This window comes from Schistocerca nitens, chromosome 4 (assembly GCF_023898315.1).
Source record: "Schistocerca nitens isolate TAMUIC-IGC-003100 chromosome 4, iqSchNite1.1, whole genome shotgun sequence".
Taxonomy (NCBI): Eukaryota; Metazoa; Arthropoda; class Insecta; order Orthoptera; family Acrididae; genus Schistocerca; species Schistocerca nitens.
This window is the reverse complement of record NC_064617.1, coordinates 354591535-354610320: the sequence shown is the minus strand read 5'-3', so window position 1 is coordinate 354610320 and position 18786 is coordinate 354591535. Positions and strand designations below refer to the sequence as shown.

General features: G+C 42.1%; 1 protein-coding gene across 1 annotated transcript in view; it reads left to right on the top strand.

The window, feature by feature from the left end:
* The window catches only part of LOC126252307 (heparan sulfate 2-O-sulfotransferase pipe), a 293570-nt gene that overhangs the window by 245286 nt on the left and 29498 nt on the right, over positions 1-18786 (top strand). The window contains exons 6-7 of the mRNA XM_049953189.1: positions 6850-7006; positions 17378-17502. Coding sequence (XP_049809146.1) covers positions 6850-7006; positions 17378-17502 — 282 coding nt within the window. The remainder of the gene's footprint in view (positions 1-6849; positions 7007-17377; positions 17503-18786) is intronic.

Here is an 18786-nt window from a genome sequence, read left to right as displayed (position 1 = left end):
TCCAACGCCATGGCGCGTCGTAAGACGCCGACGTACGAAACGCTGCAGCACCCACCAAATCTTCGTGGTGTAATTCGAATTTCAAGAACTCCGTTTCCAATACTGACAGTTAATTTCGTACCCGTGCCCCACGGTGGTCTCATTAACAGTTGGATCTAGATGTTCACATAGGAACTAAGCAAGAGGGACGGCATCGGTTGACGTGGCAGGCCAGAAAAAGGAAATAGTCACTGACTCCAGCTAATACGGAATACCTTCTTATTATGTCTGGGTCTTTACGTTATTTTAATGCTTTTTACTGGCAACCTCCAAATGAGGCCAAGTAGGACAGTATGACATGTAATAGAGATACCTTCAGGACGATAGGTGAAAATAATCCATGCCTGCTGAAGTTTGATTCGCGGACACATGTTACCTTTCTAAAAATATTCAGTAGACCGTTTCCTACTTCCTCCGTATTTTTTTACATTCATACGGAATCACATTGTATGCGGAGAGTACATAAAGTCTTCTGTAGAATTAACACCTGCTAAGTTCTCGTTAATTTTTTGTGCGGCTATTAAAAATGTATGTACAGTAACTATGCTTCTGGCTCATGTATGTGTTTACGTCTTTTTTAAAAAAATGGAATATGCAACTAAATCTAAATAATGTTGAACACCTAATTTAAAAAACAGCCAAATAACATTTCATTACGTGTGATGTCTCAGTGTATTCATACAATTATGATTACTGTAGTGTACGTGAACTAACACAAAATCGACAAGGAAATTGACGTGCCATTGCAAAAAAATTAAACAATTAGATGTAGATTGATTAATTATAAAAGAAAGTCTGCTATTGTAGCAAAAATCGTGGTAACATTAAACCTTATACACTATACTAACAAATAGGAATACAATACGGCATCGACATGTGACGATTTAAACCAGTTACAGAAATACTCAATGAAAAATTAAAAGCCGTAAATATGCCTATGTCAGCAAAATTCCAAAGATAAACGTACATTATAATAAAGTAGACTAACAACTGAAACGTGTCAAGTGACTCGAAGGAAAAACAAAGCGGTTTGCTGAAGAGACATAGTTTCACAAGTAACTACGGTGAATAGTTGAAGAAATGATTCAGCCTCAGTAATCATAAATGCTAAAATTTTACAGCAATGATAAAGTATTTTGAGTAAGATAAAATAAGAAAATATCATACAGAAATAGATAAAAACGAGAATATTAAAGAACGTGACATTTCTGAAGCATGCAATGACAAATTTTGTCTGCAGAAGTAGTAAGATAAAGAAAAATTCCAGAACAGCTAAGAATGTATATGTTAGGTGAAGTACCGGTACTGAGACTCTGACTACAAAGTACAGACAAGATGTATAAATAAATTGAGATATTACACTAAAACTTTTAATCGGTTTCCTCAATCGGCGTTTTCCAATCGAGACTGTCGTCACTAAAAAACTGTCCCAAAATACTGCGTCTTTACATTTATTCACTTGCTTATATGCCTTCATTCAAATCTATACTATATTGTCTGGAATACTGAATATTGACTGAATAACAAGAAAGGAAGTAAAATAAATTAAAGAAATGTATTTTTCTGGTCATTTTATCCTAGATTTCATTTTTTTCGGAAACAAACTGTGAAATTTCTGCTGTTATGTTGGTGACGATACGTTCTTGCAGTGTCAGAACGTCTGCCATGATCACCGACAGAAAAACAGGAAAGGAAATAAAGTTAGATTAGATTTTAAGGAACCACAATAACGACCACATTGCACCAGCTCGGAGGAAGAAAATCGACTAAATTCTTTGTCAAAAAAGCCATTCTGACACTCGCGTTAATCGACTCAGGAAACGCAAGAGAAATTTAACCCTGCTTACTCTGTCTCAAGTTGAATCCCGATCCTCCCGAATGCGAGTCCAGCGTCCTAACCGCTGTTCCACCAAAGAAAATGAACTTTATGTATCTTATACTTTATTGTAATTTGCGATCAGACTTAAGTAGTTTCTTTTACATGTCATAAATTATCATGAGTCTTATAAAATAATTTTGAATAATATTTCAAAAAGTAATTGTAATTTTGGTGTAGCACCGTATTATAAAGTATGTAGAAATGTTATACTAGATGTCTGCGGTGCCGTTGAGAGCCCCTGCTGTACAGCTCAGTGATAGCCAGTGCCGCTCTCGTGTCTCACTGGCTGCCTACCAGGAAGGCGTAAGAGAAACGGAAAGCGGCCAATCAGACGTATAAAAGCAGTTAAGGACAAAACAGCGATAGAAGGAAATACGTTTACTTATCAGATTGATCTTATCTGTAATTAAGAATTCTGCGCCAATGATATAGAAAAATTATTCAGAGGCACGACAATGTAAAACGTGATTTGTGGAGGAAATAAATTAAGAAATAGACCCTCATCGATTGAAATACGTACTACGTGGAGAAAATTTAGCCACAGCCGAACAATTTCTAATTAAATGATCACAATCTTGGAATAGTTAAGTAAAAGAAAACTGTAGTTAACTGCAGATGTAGTTCATTTTACAATACGGCTGATACTGCAAATAAAATCAAACAAATAGAGAACAGAGTAGCAAAAATAGAACAAAAAAGTTATGTTATCATTTACGAAAACAGTATAAGAGAGAGTCGCCTAAGTAAATAAATTAAAATCATACTAAGAAAGGATAATTTATTTTTTAAAGTTATCTTAATGTATTACTTTCTGGGTTGAGAGCTCACACAGATTTAGTTGAAGCGTTGCAAGAGATCCTCACCTTACAACGTAAATTGGCTCGTTCCTTTTATCCTTGTCTGTAGAAAACCCAATTTTAAAAAGAGTGACATACAATTTACGAATCTCTGGATGTAATAAATAACCCGGTACTACCTTACATAGCTGTTTAGTTAGAACGAATGCCTGCTGCATAAGACGGGATAAAACTATTGCCTCCTTTCTGATGTACTATTATAACCACAATATGCTAACCATTTTCTTTTTGGTAGTGTAGTAGCAACGATCTACTTGATCACAAGTAATCCACATAAATAAGAAAGTATGCATGGTATTTCTCATTCTTTAATGTTTCATTTTAATTCAGTTTCGGCACAACATGTAATTTGAGTGCATTAGTGAGCTATTAGAACCATCCAATAGGAGCTTTTATTCAGTAGAATAGCTACGTTTATATTTTCACTTCACTCAGTTTAACCTGATACGAGATTTGTTCTTGGTTAAATGTTTCAACATTGTTGCACCCTCTCTGTAAACAAGTGACAGTTACGGTTACAGTAGCTGCTGACACGAAAATTTTCTCGTTGAACGCTATGTACACCAAACAACCTTTACTGATGATCGTAGAGGCACATCTTTTGTGTCACGATTGCACTAGGGTTACCTCAAATATTGTTGTTCATGAGTGAATGGGACAAAAGAGTTTGTGAGTTTAGTTACATAAAAATCTGGCATTAATTAGGCACTCCAACGTTTAACAAAAAATGTACAAAATGAAGAAATGATTTGTTCTAAATACATTTTACTTCGGATGTGATTATTGAGCTTCTCCCACCGTACTGCATGACGAAATAGCTCAAAGGCGAGCGGACGGATGTCAGGACCCAGCAAGAACAGTATTTCGGCAAGCGACCACGTTATCATCGTCAGGTGCACAGATGAAGTGATAGCTTGGGGGCTGACTATTTCATCTCTCCCCTCCCTCCCTCCTCACTCTCCCTCACTGCTATCTTCCTTTGTATCAGGCTTTGGTGTCCAGAATATCATCTCTGACTCCTTCCACCGATACGTTACTCCGTCCTAGGTTCGCGTATTGGTGGCACCTCTTCTCTTCCTGCGCCTGCATCCGAAATCAGTTCGTTGTGTGGTATCACCTTCCTAAATACCTGGTCCACAAGCCTTACTAAGGACGTATCTGCTATCACAATTGATTAGCGGTTCCCTTACTCTAGTCTGGATAGTTTTAAATGACACAGTCCCAGAAGTTAGATATCTGTATCAGAACCTTAGTATCGTCGTTTTACTTCCTCCGACTCACATAATAATGAACCAGTGCAAAACTTTTTCAAACGATTAACACAAGAAACTGAAGGTTTCAAGTATCTGACATCAGAATTTCCTATATTAAGTCATACAAAACTGAAAGACGTCATCTTGTTTGGCATACAGTTTAGGATACCTTTACAGGACAATTAGTTCTATGACGTTCTTCAAACTGACAAGGAGTGGATTAGTTTTAAGAATGTTTAACCAGAATTTTTCGAAAACAACGAAGCGCCCAATTACACGTGCTCGTACATATATGCTCACGTACGGCCATTAACTTGAAGCTTGGATGTGTTTGAGGATTTACTTTTTGCCATGTCCAAACATTTTTAAGCACTCAGCGATGAACAATAGACGAGATGCTATAAGGACATTGCTGTTAGTGCGAAAAGGTTTAAATTAGAAGGAAGGCTGGAAGGATTAGTGGACAATTGCTGGACAGTCAGATATTGTGAAATATGTGAGTCATTAATTTCATTATCACACATTCCTTAGTTTAAATATAAGAACTAATGCTTATCAGTGTGGTGACATTCCCTTCCCTTGTCAATACTGAAATGTAAAAACCTCATTTGAATAAATTTACGAAGACATTATAAAAAAATCTGTCGAACATTTATTATTATTTTTACTGTCCCCTCTTTATTGCGTCAGTAATTCTTGTAACAAATATTTTGGGAATTTAAGCTTCTGTCAATTTCAAGTAGAAGCAATGTTACACAGTTAAATTCTGTTACCTACGCCTAAATAAATGGAGTCACACAGTATCTATACTACTGAACATTATTATATAGTATTCGTCCTACGATTATTGCTCTTCTTGCTTTAGCAATGTAACTAAAATTTAATGTACTTTATTTTATAGACGATTCTTTAGTAGTATAGTAGGACGTAGGCGACTCCTACATGAGAGCACAATAATAGTGAATGTTTGTTGGGGACTTTCTCCAGAGTCGGTGTGCTGGATTAGTTCCCGTGCGTATATTCGTCACACTCTGGACATTGTGCTCTCTTCTGTTAATTCCATTTTAAAAACAAATTAAATACTTATCGCTAATTTACATCGCGTACCTCATCTCATTTTTTTCTAAACATCCGTAGGCCTTGCATTTTTTTCTTTTTCTGTAGTCTGAGTCACTTTCGAAGACTTTCCCCTGGGTCCTCTAAATTTCAGAATCTCGCGACTTAAATGCGGTTCCCGACACAAATTTCAGGTAGTTGGTGGATTATTCCTTAACGAAGGTAAGCGGTCTCCTCTTCATATCGACATCACTTATCAAACTGGGAGAAGTCTAGCAAAAGAGAACATGTAAGATAACATTTCACTTTGAAATATAGGATTTCTCTTTTCATATCTGCCCACCTTGCAAGTCTGCATTCTCGTTGTTTCAAACTGATTCCAATCGATCATAAAAATATCTACATCACAGAGAATTATGTTTTGCAGTAGATATTAGAATCCTAAATGCAGTGGGACGGCAGATAGAGACTAATACTAACGCGATGGTATTTTTCGTTCATTTTCATACAATGTATAACTATTGAAAACATAAGTGAAGGTAACAATGATAGACTCTAGTGGAAGAACTATTCAAACTTCCTAGTCTCCAGATGTTTAGGCAGTATGTAACTAGAGAGACAACAGTCTCTGAAATGATGAGCTAAGTATATTGCTCTGCGAAATTTTAAAATGATCCACAATGTGAAAGGCAAAGATTATCAGTATTGTAACTCATTATATATGTTGGGAAAAGTTATCAACTTAAATTCACTGCAAGAACATGTAAACCAAGTTTTGTAGAAAATAATATTTAAAAGCCGACATTCTGTATGTCGTTCTTTTTCTTCCCTTGAGAGCCACACTAAAGTAAGTGGATATCATGCTAGGGCATAGTTTGTATGCTTTTCTGTCCGTTTTGTTAACAGTTAGCTATAAGGTGGAATAATTGTTATGTTTTGCCTATGGTGAGAAAAATTTCGAGTACATGTAAATGATGACGCAGAAATAAGTAATGTGTTTTTGAGCAGTCTGTGAAATCAGACGCTGTTTGTTGCATTTGGGACAAAGACAGCTCATTTAGGGACTTATTCCTTCTTTGAAATGGTAAATGGGTTTTCTATTATTTATTAACTGTCACGAGCAAATATTTGACATTTGTTCAACTTATTTCTTTTCTTAAAAAAAATCAATGACCAAATTTTCAGGTTTACGCTAACCTGGCGAAATTAAGAGTTATTCTTTAAAAGAAAGATTTAATAACAGGTATTTTACCGTATTTGCTATGAACAGAGCCAATTATCCAACTAACTGCATTTTTTGTGTATAAACCAGGACAGTGCGTTATAGAAAGGTGCATTCCATTCTCAAATTACGAAATGTTCATTTATTGTAGGAACAGTATAATGTCTGACCTCAGGCATCTTTACGCAAACTTATTATTGAATTTTTACCTCTTCAATAAGAATATCTACGGTGCAGGGAGAGCAGATATTATTTAGGGATTAGTGAATAATTTCCAATTAGTTACAATAATTTGAAATAACTGATCTGACCCAACGAGCCGTCTGTAATCCAAATTTAATACACAACGAAAGACGTAAAACTATTTGATGGTGTACTTAAAAGTAGACTGAAGCAAAATATTGTGATACACACACACACACACACACACACACACACACACACACACACACACACACACACATGACAAGCCCACGTCCCTTTATTCTGTTTAGGTATTTCAGTGTGGCATACTGTGATTTTTGTGTGCCTTTTGCCCACAAGGTACGGCCTGCCGGAGCCCATCTACGTGAACCTGGTCCGTGACCCAGTGGAGCGCGTCATCTCGTGGTACTACTACGTGCGTGCGCCCTGGTACTACGTGGAGCGCAAGCAGGCCTTCCCTGACATCCCACTGCCGGACCCGCGCTGGCTCAAGAAGGTAACATACCTCTCTGTGTCACAAGTGGCTAACAAACACACCAAAAGTGGTAGCTGGTTATCGAATAGAAAAATATACATTGACTTTTTAACGTGTCTACCTGCGCGGCCCTCTGCAACACGTATTCTGGAGGTCCTATAAATGGTCATTCACTTAGTGTGGGTTACGATTCCACGAAGGAAAGTTTTGTTTAACAATTATTAGTATACAGGGTGTTTCACAATTCATGTTACACACTTCTAGAGTTTGTAGAGGGGACATAATAGATAAAGTTTTACATAGGAACTCATGTCCGGAAACGTCATCCAACGACGCTACAAATCGTCAAAATTATAGGCGAAGGCACCTCTGAATGCATGTATATTCAGGGTGATTCCGTGATGGTGTTACAGAATTTCGACGATAATGCAGAAGGATAAATGTATCAATTTGAGATAAGGGTCTTTGTACCGGAAACGAAGGAGTCGCGAGTTATAAGCGATAACCCTTTCGATACCTCTGACAGTGGAATACATGTACTGGTACTGTTGTTGCTAAGACGTGCGAGAGGGAACTGTCGAGGTGTTAGAATGCGCGAAAACGAGAAAAAATGTCTAGTAAACAAAGGCTCTAAAATGCAAACCTGAGGAGTAATGAGCACTTGTTAAATAGAGGAGATATTTCACAGTAGCGAAGATGAACAAGCGCTGATAGCTCCCCAGGTATGCATTTCAGAGTCCACGTTCACTCGACATTTTTTCCTTGTTTTGGTCAATACTACCATCTCTGAAAGTTGCCTGTATCAGAGGTATCACAACGGTTTTCGCTCATAACTTTAGACTCGTTCATTTCTGGTGCAGGGACCCTTATCTCAAATTGATACAATTATCCTTGTCCATCATCATAGAAAGTTTGTAATATCGTCATCGTCACGGAATCTCTCTCTCTCTCTCTCTCTCTCTCTCTCTCTCTCTCTCTCTCTCTCTATAATGCGCTGTGTAGAGTCGTTGGATGACAAAGCCGGACACGGATTCCTGTGTATAACTTTATCTACTAAGTCCCCTCTATAGCGTCTAGAAGTGTGTAACATGAATTGGGGAACACTTCTTTATATAAGGTGTTTCTTGCAGCACTCGTCACAATCAGAAAAAAGTTCTACAAACTTACATTCAGAAATAAATACACTATCTGACAAAAGAAGTGAAGCATCCAGAAAGCGAGGAGGAAACGAAATAAAACTATATAGGCCGAGAGGATATAAAATGTTCTTTCACTAATTACAAAATAGAGTCAAATAACTTGGCACTGTGAACCTATTTATCACTATAACGCTGCATCCCCTCTGGTCTGGATGCATGCACTGATTCCGTTGGGAAGAGTAATAATAAGCCACTGATGCAAGTTGGTCCATAACTAGCCCCACACATGCTTTATCGTGGACATATCTCGGGCTCTTGCTGGCCACCAAAGTACCTCAGCATCACACAGACAGCACACAGAGACACGAACCATGTGTGGACGAGCATCGTCCTGGCGAGAAATGGCACAATGATACTGCCGCATGGCAGGTAAGAAACGAGGATGCAGGAGTTTCGTGGCATACCTTTGTGATCTGAGTTGCGTCGATCACTATCAGCCATGACCTTAAATCATACCCGATCGCTCCCCACAGTATGACACCAGGAGTATGGTGGGCGTAAAGTACCATGGACGCTAGATGCGCATTCGGCTGGGGAAGTGTGGGGAGAGTGGCAGTGGGGGGGGGGGGGGGGGGGTTGCTCAGTGCGCTGTAGGGAAATGCTGTTCTAAACTGAAGCCTACACTCACATTTTTTGTAAATATGTGGGCCCATCCAAGTTCACACTTGCATAGTGACCATTCAAAGTGATCTACTGATCTACTGTCACCTCTGAGTTTGTTAGTATCTAAAAATAATTCCGCCGAAAATGCAGCAATTTATTTTCTCCTGGCTTTTTAACCATTTGTAACTTACAGAGAAACGTCATGAGCGGCGAATTTTGAGTAAAACCTACGCATTCCTCTGGCTGCTATGTCAAAATTTGCTTCTTTTGCCAAAACACAGCGGAGTTTACAATGCCTCAGCTCACTAACATATTGTGCAGACACAATTGCAAGAGAATTCTGAAACAGTGGTTTATTAAGTTTATTATGTGAGGAACTGAGGAAAAGTAAAGTCAGTAGCTTATGAAAGAGCACACCCTCGGTACAACAAAACCTTGTATGTCTTCACATGTATTGTTCCAAAACCATAGCATTTCTCGTTTCACCAGCTATCGATGGCTCTTAAAAATTACATTCTTTCACCAAAAAAGTCTGTAGTTGTTGGAATAACAAGGTAGATAATGAAATTGTACATAATAACGGTACGGTAAAATAGTCTCCTCTTGGGTGCTATCATTTGCCAAACTCTCATTTCGATGTGTACAACCGTTTATGGAATATGAGGAATGTTGTGGATATTTTACTCCGGCTTTATCGCTGGCGCGGAGCGATCGCAGATAATTGTGCTTCATGACATTAATTTTCTGAAGATTGGTGACAGATTGATACCACTACCCAAGTGTAAAGAAAAATTCAATATGTTAACTAAATTTCATAAGCAGCAACATATTACCTATGTAATATGCACCAAGCGCAAAATCATAGCGACCTCTAATTTTCATTGCACACTTTTCCGAATCTGTCGCATTGTCTTACTTTCACGTAAATATCACAATGACTGCGATCATTAACGAAATGCTAGGCACATCATCATGAACCTCACATATAAAGATATAAGCAAAGCAAAAACGAAATTTTTTCCTAATAGTTTCTTTAAAATTGTTTGAAAATGATTGCAGGGTGCGTGCCTCGATTCTGTCATCGCTGACCGGCCGAAAGGTGGAAAACACTTATCGGCCCGCCTTCCGAACAAACGAATGGACTCGCCCAGCGCTTGGAACGAAAACTGATCACTGCAAATCGGCCACCGTATCCTGCACGACCTATAACAGCGCTGTGCCTTTTCGAAACGAAGGAACAATGGGGATTTCCCCAGGTCGCCGCCATACTAGCCGATGATCGCCATCCAGGATAGTCTAGAGCCGCAATTCATCGCTGAACTCAATGCAATTTCATTCATAAGCAGTCCATGCTTTATGTCATGGCACCACGCCAACCACTGCCGTTTGTGTTGTCGTGTTAACGTCAAACGGTGCATGGAACAGTAGTTGTGTAGTCTGGATGTTGCTGGTCTCTGTCCTACACTGCGAGATGACACACAATAATGTAACGAGTACATTACTTGTACTGGGATGGCAGGCGCAGATGTGAATGGGCTACAATGTATGGAACATGCAACTAACGGAGCGCTTGCTGCTGTATACTGCGATTCTCCCTTGTATTGGTTAGACATAGTCGACCAGAACCTTGACGATGAGCATACCTGACGTGTTCCCCAGCAGTTCAACACTAGGCCACCGTCACATACGAATGCCCCACAAATCTGGATATTGCTGGGTAAACTCCGTCAGTTGCTAATGATCCTGTCTCAAACGATTATGTAACACCTCGTCCGCCCGGTTAGCCGTGCGGTCTAACGCACGGCTTTCCGGAGTGGGAAGGAGCGCCTGGTCCCCGGCGCAAATCCGCCCGGCGTTCTTTTGTCGATGTCCGGTGAGTCGGGCAGTCAGTGGATGGTTTTCAGACGGTTTTCCATCTGCCCCGGCGAATGCGGGCTGGTTCCCCTTTACCGCCTCAGCTACACAATGTTGGCGATTGCTGCGCAAACAAGTACTCCACCATTACTCTACCACGCAAACATAGGAGTTTCACTCGTCTCGTGTGAGACGTTCCCTGGGGGGGTCCACCGGGGGTCGAACCGCACAATAATCCTGAAAGAGTAGTTCGGTGTGGGGCGGCGGAGGGGTGAAGTGGACTGCGGTAGTCGTCGTGGGGTTGTGGACCACTGCAGCTGCGGTAGGGACGGAGCCTCTCCGTCTCTCCGTCGTTTCTAGGCCCCCGGTTAAAATACAATGCAGTACAATGTAACACCTCCATGTCATTCGTATGGATCACTTAAGGTCTGACGCTGTTCGTGTTCTTTATACACTCCTGGAAATGGAAAAAAGAACACATTGACACCGGTGTGTCAGACCCACCATACTTGCTCCGGACACTGCGAGAGGGCTGTACAAGCAGCGATCACACGCACGGCACAGCCGACACACCAGGAACCGCGGTGTTGGCCGTCGAATGGCGCTAGCTGCGCAGCATTTGTGCACCGCCGCCGTCAGTGTCAGCCAGTTTGCCGTGGCATACGGAGCTCCATCGCAGTCTTTAACACTGGTAGCATGCCGCGACAGCGTGGACGTGAACCGTATGTGCAGTTGACGGACTTTGAGCGAGGGCGTATAGTGGGCATGCGGGAGGCCGGGTGGACGTACCGCCGAATTGCTCAACACGTGGGGCGTGAGGTCTCCACAGTACATCGATGTTGTCACCAGTGGTCGGCGGAAGGTGCACGTGCCCGTCGACCTGGGACCGGACCGCAGCGACGCACGGATGCACGCCAAGACCGTAGGATCCGACGCAGTGCCGTAGGGGACCGCACCGCCACTTCCCAGCAAATTAGGGACACTGTTGCTCCTGGGGTATCGGCGAGGACCATTCGCAACCGTCTCCATGAAGCTGGGCTACGGTCCCGCACACCGTTAGGCCGTCTTCCGCTCACGCCCCAACATCGTGCAGCCCGCCTCCAGTGGTGTCGCGACAGGCGTGAATGGAGGGACGAATGGAGACGTGTCGTCTTCAGCGATGAGAGTCGCTTCTGCCTTGGTGCCAATGATGGTCGTATGCGTGTTTGGCGCCGTGCAGGTGAGCGCCACAATCAGGACTGCATACGACCGAGGCACACAGGGCCAACACCCGGCATCATGGTGTGGGGAGCGATCTCCTACACTGGCCGTACACCACTGGTGATCGTCGAGGGGACACTGAATAGTGCACGGTACATCCAAACCGTCATCGAACCCATCGTTCTACCATTCCTAGACCGGCAAGGGAACTTGCTGTTCCAACAGGACAATGCACGTCTGCATGTATCCCGTGCCACCCAACGTGCTCTAGAAGGTGTAAGTCAACTACCGTGGCCAGCAAGATCTCCGGATCTGTCCCCCATTGAGCATGTTTGGGACTGGATGAAGCGTCGTCTCACGCGGTCTGCACGTCCAGCACGAACGCTGGTCCAACTGAGGCGCCAGGAGGAAATGGCATGGCAAGCCGTTCCACAGGACTACATCCAGAATCTCTACGATCGTCTCCATGGGAGAATAGCAGCCTGCATTGCTGCGAAAGGTGGATATACACTGTACTAGTGCCGACATTGTGCATGCTCTGTTGCCTGTGTCTATGTGCCTGTGGTTCTGTCAGTGTGATCATGTGATGTATCTGACCCCAGGAATATGTCAATAACGTTTCCCCTTCCTGGGACAATGAATTCACGGTGTTCTTATTTCAATTTCCAGGAGTGTATATTTCACCAGGTCTGGTAACCCACTAACTACAAACATCACTAATGCACTCCGGTTCAAAAATGGCTCTAAGCACTATGGGACTTAACAGCTGAGGTCATCAGTCCCCTAGAACTTAGAACTACTTAAACCTAACTAACCTAAGGACAGCACACACATCCATGCCCGAGGCAGGATTCAAACCTGCGACCGTAGCGGTCGCGCGGTTCCAGACTGAAGCGCCTAGGACCGCTCGGTCACTAGGGCCGGCATGTACTCCGGTGGTCGTTCTATCCAACTGTGACTCCAATCATTTACATATCCGCCAGTGGTTTGTACATGTATGAAGTTATGTTGACTTACATTTACATCTACATGGATACTCTGCAAATCAGACTTGAGTGCCTGGCAGAAGTTTCAACGAAGCATCTTCACAAAAATTCTCTCTTATTCCACTCTCGAACAGAGCGCGGAAAAAACGAACATCTATGTCTTTCCATGCGAGCTCTGATTTCCCTTATTTTATTACGATGATCGTTTCTCCCTTTATGTAACTTCTTTGGAAAACGCCAGAAATCACTTGTTTTAGCCGGCCGCTGTGGCCGAGCGGTTCTAGGCGCTTCAGTCTGGAATCGCGCTGCTGCTACAGTCGCAGGTTCGAATCCTGCCTCGGGTATGGATGTGTGTGATGTCCTTATGTTAATTAAGTTTATTTAGATACAAGTCTAGGGGACTGATGGCCTCAGATGTTACGTCCCATAGTGCTTCGAGCCATTTGAATCATCACTTGTTTTGCTCTATGACTTTCCGTCAGTTACTACAAACTGTGACCTCTCTGACAGGAAATGTCCGTCCATATCTTTTTCGTGCTTCAGTTTCTTTCTGTGATAGTGTACTTCTTGAGATATGGGTGGTTTTACATAACGCTTTCCACGCTGAACACTCTTCAGTGAATGGTAAATGAAATGAAATTAAATTACCTGAATAATTTTGGCCTGGTGTCGCAGAGTGGCAACAGAAAGAAAAGGAACAGAATGTGTAGAACTTGCAAAAACGTTGCACGTTGGTTCAGAGCAAAGCATGGGGCCTAACTCGGCGTCAAAAAATAAAATACGGACCAGTACGGTCGTTTAAGCTAGGGTGAATAATGGCAAAACGGTGAGTACTCTGTCGTTTAGCTTGTTTCTCTTTTGACGTTCATTGCCGGTTGTGTTTGTCCCTGTACCTAGTCTCTTACTGTGGTGCTATTAACAGACATTGCACTTCCAACTGTGTCCTACATCAGTCACATCATTTAGCAGTTACATTGGCGTCAGGACAAGGTTAGTGATTCCGTACAATATGAACAACATAAACACTGAAATGGAAGACACGGTATGGCTTAGCCAACGACATATGTCGTGTTATAGACATCGAATGACATCCTCAGGGTCGGATTAAATCTTTAAAAAAATCTTCAGCAGGCTTTTCCACCTACTTTTACAAACTGGAATGAATAGCAGCAAGGACAAGGAATAGCGGTTGACATCATACAGAGCGCACGCCAGATATGAGAGAACGCTTGTTGTGACCAGATGATGCTGAAGCAAGTAAATTGACAAGTTCGTGCAGACAATTAGACTTTTAGGTGTAAGGCAAGAGAAAGTGAAGTTTCGTGGCAAAAACGTAGGAATAGTAAATGTTATACGGTAGCAGATCGGAATGAAAGATGTCTCATCGACGTATGTGACTATTTAAATTTCACTGCGAAAACCAGTTATAAAGTCAGTTTTTTAAACCTCGTAACTGTCCCCCCACTGTGACGCAACAGTTTGAAATTTGGCCCAAAGGTTCCTGCAACCTGCTTGCTGGCATGCGGAAACTAGTCGTGGCGATGAGGTTGCCTACCATCAGGCGCTACAGCAGCAGCGGAGTGCCACACAGCCGAATGGATGTCGAAGTCGCTGTGCAGGTACATTTTTAAAATGCTCAACAAAGTTGTGCTGGTGACATCGAGGGTATTGCCGAACAGAGCGGAGTCTTAGTGGGACCCTTTCCGGTTTTTTTGCACGTGTCCATGTTGTCTGTCCGTCCCCCCCTCCTCACCCTTTTGATAACGTCGCAGGAGAGCTGTCAAAGCATAAACACCTCTTGCTACTTCGCATCAGCTTCAAACGCCGTCGAATGGTTTCGAAACATCCCTAGTAGTGATCCATCCGTATACTAGAGAAAAATTGCGGTCATGCTTCACTTCAAAGGGGTCAGATCACGTTCAATTGTGTTGCAGCCCCACGATGTTCTTAGAGATGGGTTGAATCGTCTAGGAAGTGGCAGAGTGTCGAACGATCTCAAAACAATGTCTTGTTGCTCGTCGCTCTGCAAACCGTTGTTTTCGACCACGAAATGTGTGGAAATCAACTCCCCAAGGGATGGGGTGGTTTCATTGACGCCATTTATGTCATCTCTTGAGGCCTCTGCGTGTCGATTCTGAGCGGCGGTTTATCTGAAATGTTATCCTCGTCCACCCACAAGAAAACCGTATCATTTCAATGCTGGGCGTCCCGTTTCTCTCCTCCAACGCAGAGGCGTCAAAAGAAGAGTGAAAAGTGGGTAAGAGAGAGGATGACAACCTTCCCGTAGTGTGAAATTTGATGCCATCTTACCAATCACATGAAGTTCTGGGTCTGATCTCTTTTTCGCATGAAGCATCACCGAGCCAGAGTGTGGCGTCGCAGGGCGCCACGCTTCTTCACCATTACACAGGAAATTTGTAGTCACCTTTGAGCTAAATTTTGAGCTGCTGCGTCACAATGGGAGACAATTATGGGGTTTCAAATGTGACACTTTAATTGTGTTACGCATTGTAGTTCCATTCACAGTATTGAAAAAGTGAAAAATTACAACCCCTATTATATTGAAGCTGCTGAAGGGATAAATAACGCTCTTGCGTGATCAGTTTTGGGCGAACAGCAAGTTCTCAGCCCTCCAGATAACCACGCTGTACTACACATCTGTCAAAGTATTAAGACGGCGTGCTGAACATACGCACGTCCACAGCTTCCATTTTATTTAGGGATGAGGCAAGATTCACACAGAATACAATAGTAAAGTACCATAATAACGACGTTTGGGAGCATGAAAATTCTCCAGCGCTCATGAAAACAAGACATCAAATTCGGTTTAGTAACAGTGTGTGAACAAGAATTGTGGACTATAATGATACCAAACAAATCAACTGGTATCGTTTACTTTCAATTTATGGGCGCCAATTTTTCGTGTATTGGAGATGGTTAATATGGAGGTGGCCAAGTAGCGTGGTCTCCCCGCTCATCTGACCGGAATCGTTCAGATTTCTGGATATGGAGGCACGTAAAGCCATCTGTGTAACGTGAACACATTACACTAGCATATGTCGCATGCATGTGACCAACATCTCATGCAGCAAGACTTATTCGCGTGATTTCAGAATTCTTTGAGGAAGGCTGAAGGATGTTTGTGAATGAATGTTCAAATGGTTCAAATGGCTCTGAGCACTGTGGGACTTTACATCTGAGGTCATCAGTCCCCTAGAACTTAGAACTACTTAAACCTAACTAACCTAAGGACATAACACACACATCCATGCCCGAGGCAGGATTCGAACCTGCGACCGTAGCGGTCGAGCGATTCCAGACTGAAGCGCCTAGAACCGCTCGGCCACACCTACCGGCTGTGAATGAGTGTTAATCAAATTGAGCACCTCCTGTAGCGTCAAGTAACACCTGTCTATCAGATGAGGGACTGGTCCATACGTCAACAGGTATTTGTTTCCAGACGCGAGTTTACAGCCCCTTTTTTTTCCTCTAGTACTGTCTCCGGTAAGAATACAAGACGTTTAAAAAACTTTTGTACTTAGTCTAACACTAAATAAAAAAGGCTGTTCGCATTTGCAAGGAACTATTGGTCGTAGCGTGTTAGTGTGCGCCTGTTTTCGACTTTGAACTGCCATTTGAACTGAAAATTTTCACCAAAATCGATCGACTTAGTAGAAGTGACTAAACAGTTTACTACTTTAAGGCATCTTCAGTGGTATCTATAACGATACAGTTTTGTTATGATTTTGTGCGAGTCTTTTGTCCTTTTGGGCGTTCTGTATTAATGTTGGACAATGCCTCTTTAGGCAGTTTGTAGTTTTAGTGTGTTCCGAAGAAGGCGTGGTTATCCGCGCCGGAACCTAGGTCAACATCCGGTTTCAGTTTGCAATCGAGGCGGATTATTTATAATCATTAAATTACATTAATTTTGTAATCGGATCCTATCAAATTTTTTCTCTTTCGTTTAGGCATTACCCTGGATTTATCAGAATTGACAGCGAACTTCCAGTCATTATATCAAGCAGAAATTTATTCCAAATCTTTCCGCATTTCATTGCAATCGTCCGTCCCTGCCCACGACAGCATCGTCGGGGGAATAATTTGGTCGTGCTGCTGACCCCTACCAAGGGAAGTTTCTGCATTTCCTCATATAATTGCAGATGAAATGGATAGGGCAGTATTATTTACTGCCAGATTCGCCATCTTTATGTGAAGATAACTAAAATCCTAATCTACTACTTCAGACAAACTCTGGCACTGTTCTGTAAATTGGCAGCAGGTCGGTCATCTTTTAGATTACTCACACTTCTGTGGCATTGTGCTATTGCATTTTTTTCTATTGAGTACACATTAGGCATCTACACAATCTGAAAGATTTCTTTCGATGTTTTCCGTAGCTGCCAAGTTAAGAAAAGGAGTCAGTGTCTATAACCAGACCAAGTCAGGGAACAGTTAGCTAATCATCAGTGATGGTGGTGACTATACTTCCGATATCTGTACAAGGACTAAGAAATGAAAAAATGCGTGGATATCGAGTGTTTCTATTGCAGGACTTCGAGACATGTGTGCTGCGCGGCGACAGAGAGTGCCGATATCTGGAGGGAGAGACGCGGGAGGGCATAGGCGACCATCGAAGACAGTCGCTCTTCTTCTGCGGACACGCCGACGCTTGCACGTGAGTATACAGCCACAAATGTAGTCTCTGACCAAAACGTATCATAGTGTCAATCACGATTTGTAAGGGAAAATCTTACATTTTATGGAACTGATAATTTTAAACAATTTGTTTAAATCACACCTCACAAAAAGAATGTAAAAACTTGTACTAAATCATTCAAGCATTGCTAGAAGGAATGAAATTTTGCTAACAGGGGTTAAATCACGAAAGGAATCCTATAGGGTTCAATTTTAGGTCAAGTTCTCTTCCTTACTTATGTGAAGTGGATCGGGCCACAGAGCTAAAATAAAACAAATTTGCCAAATCGTGAAAGCTTTGACGTCACATCCTCCTTGCAGTCCATCCTACCCTCTATTAATCCCAACGAATCCCCCAACTACATTTCGTCAACTTCATTTCTAGATGCAGCCAATGATACATTTCCATCAACCAAGCAAAAACCGAGGCAACAAATACAGTGGAAAAAGAAGTCACCTGAGTAATGTGTCCCAGAAACTTTTTCCTGATAATCTACAGCTGTCCAATCCAGCTAACTAAAACTCTAAAACATTTTGGACTAATATTCGATCAAAAATTAATCTGGAACCCTCACTTAACAGTCATCAAAAAGAAAGCCTGCAATAGGCTAAAAGTACTAATGTCCAAAAACTGGGCTTCGATCTCACGACCATCATCCATACACACGAAACCCTCATCTGCTCCAACCTTACCTACGCCGATGCAGCACAGACTATCCCTCCTTCCGAGTTTTATCGCTCACTACAACGCCTTGTTTTCTGAAATTCTCCCAATCCATATGTGGGATGAATCAGCAAACCAGTGTTTAATAGTATTAGTTGAAAACAGTCTTGGTTGCAATTTTAGTTTTTTTATTTATCAACTACGTGTTTCACCTTATTTAGGCATCTGCAGGCTGATCTTAATTTGGTATTTCTTAGGACGATCCTTTAGACAGTCTAGCTAAAGGGCGTCGTCGAGTTACTGAGGTTAACGAAGGCGATGTTGGCTTGATGTACCCGACAACGCCCTTTAGCTACACCGTCTAAAGGATCGTCCTAAGAAATACCGAAGATGCCTAAATAAAGTGAAACGCCTAGTTGATAAATAAAAAACCTAAAATTGCAACCAAGACTGTTTTCAACTAATACCTTGTTTTCTGTATTCGATTACGTACTCATACTTGTATCTTACACCAGTTTATAAAGCTTCCACACCACCTCAAACGCCTACGACACCTTCGCATCTCCCACACCTCAAGTAAACTTCAGCCTAACACCCTAA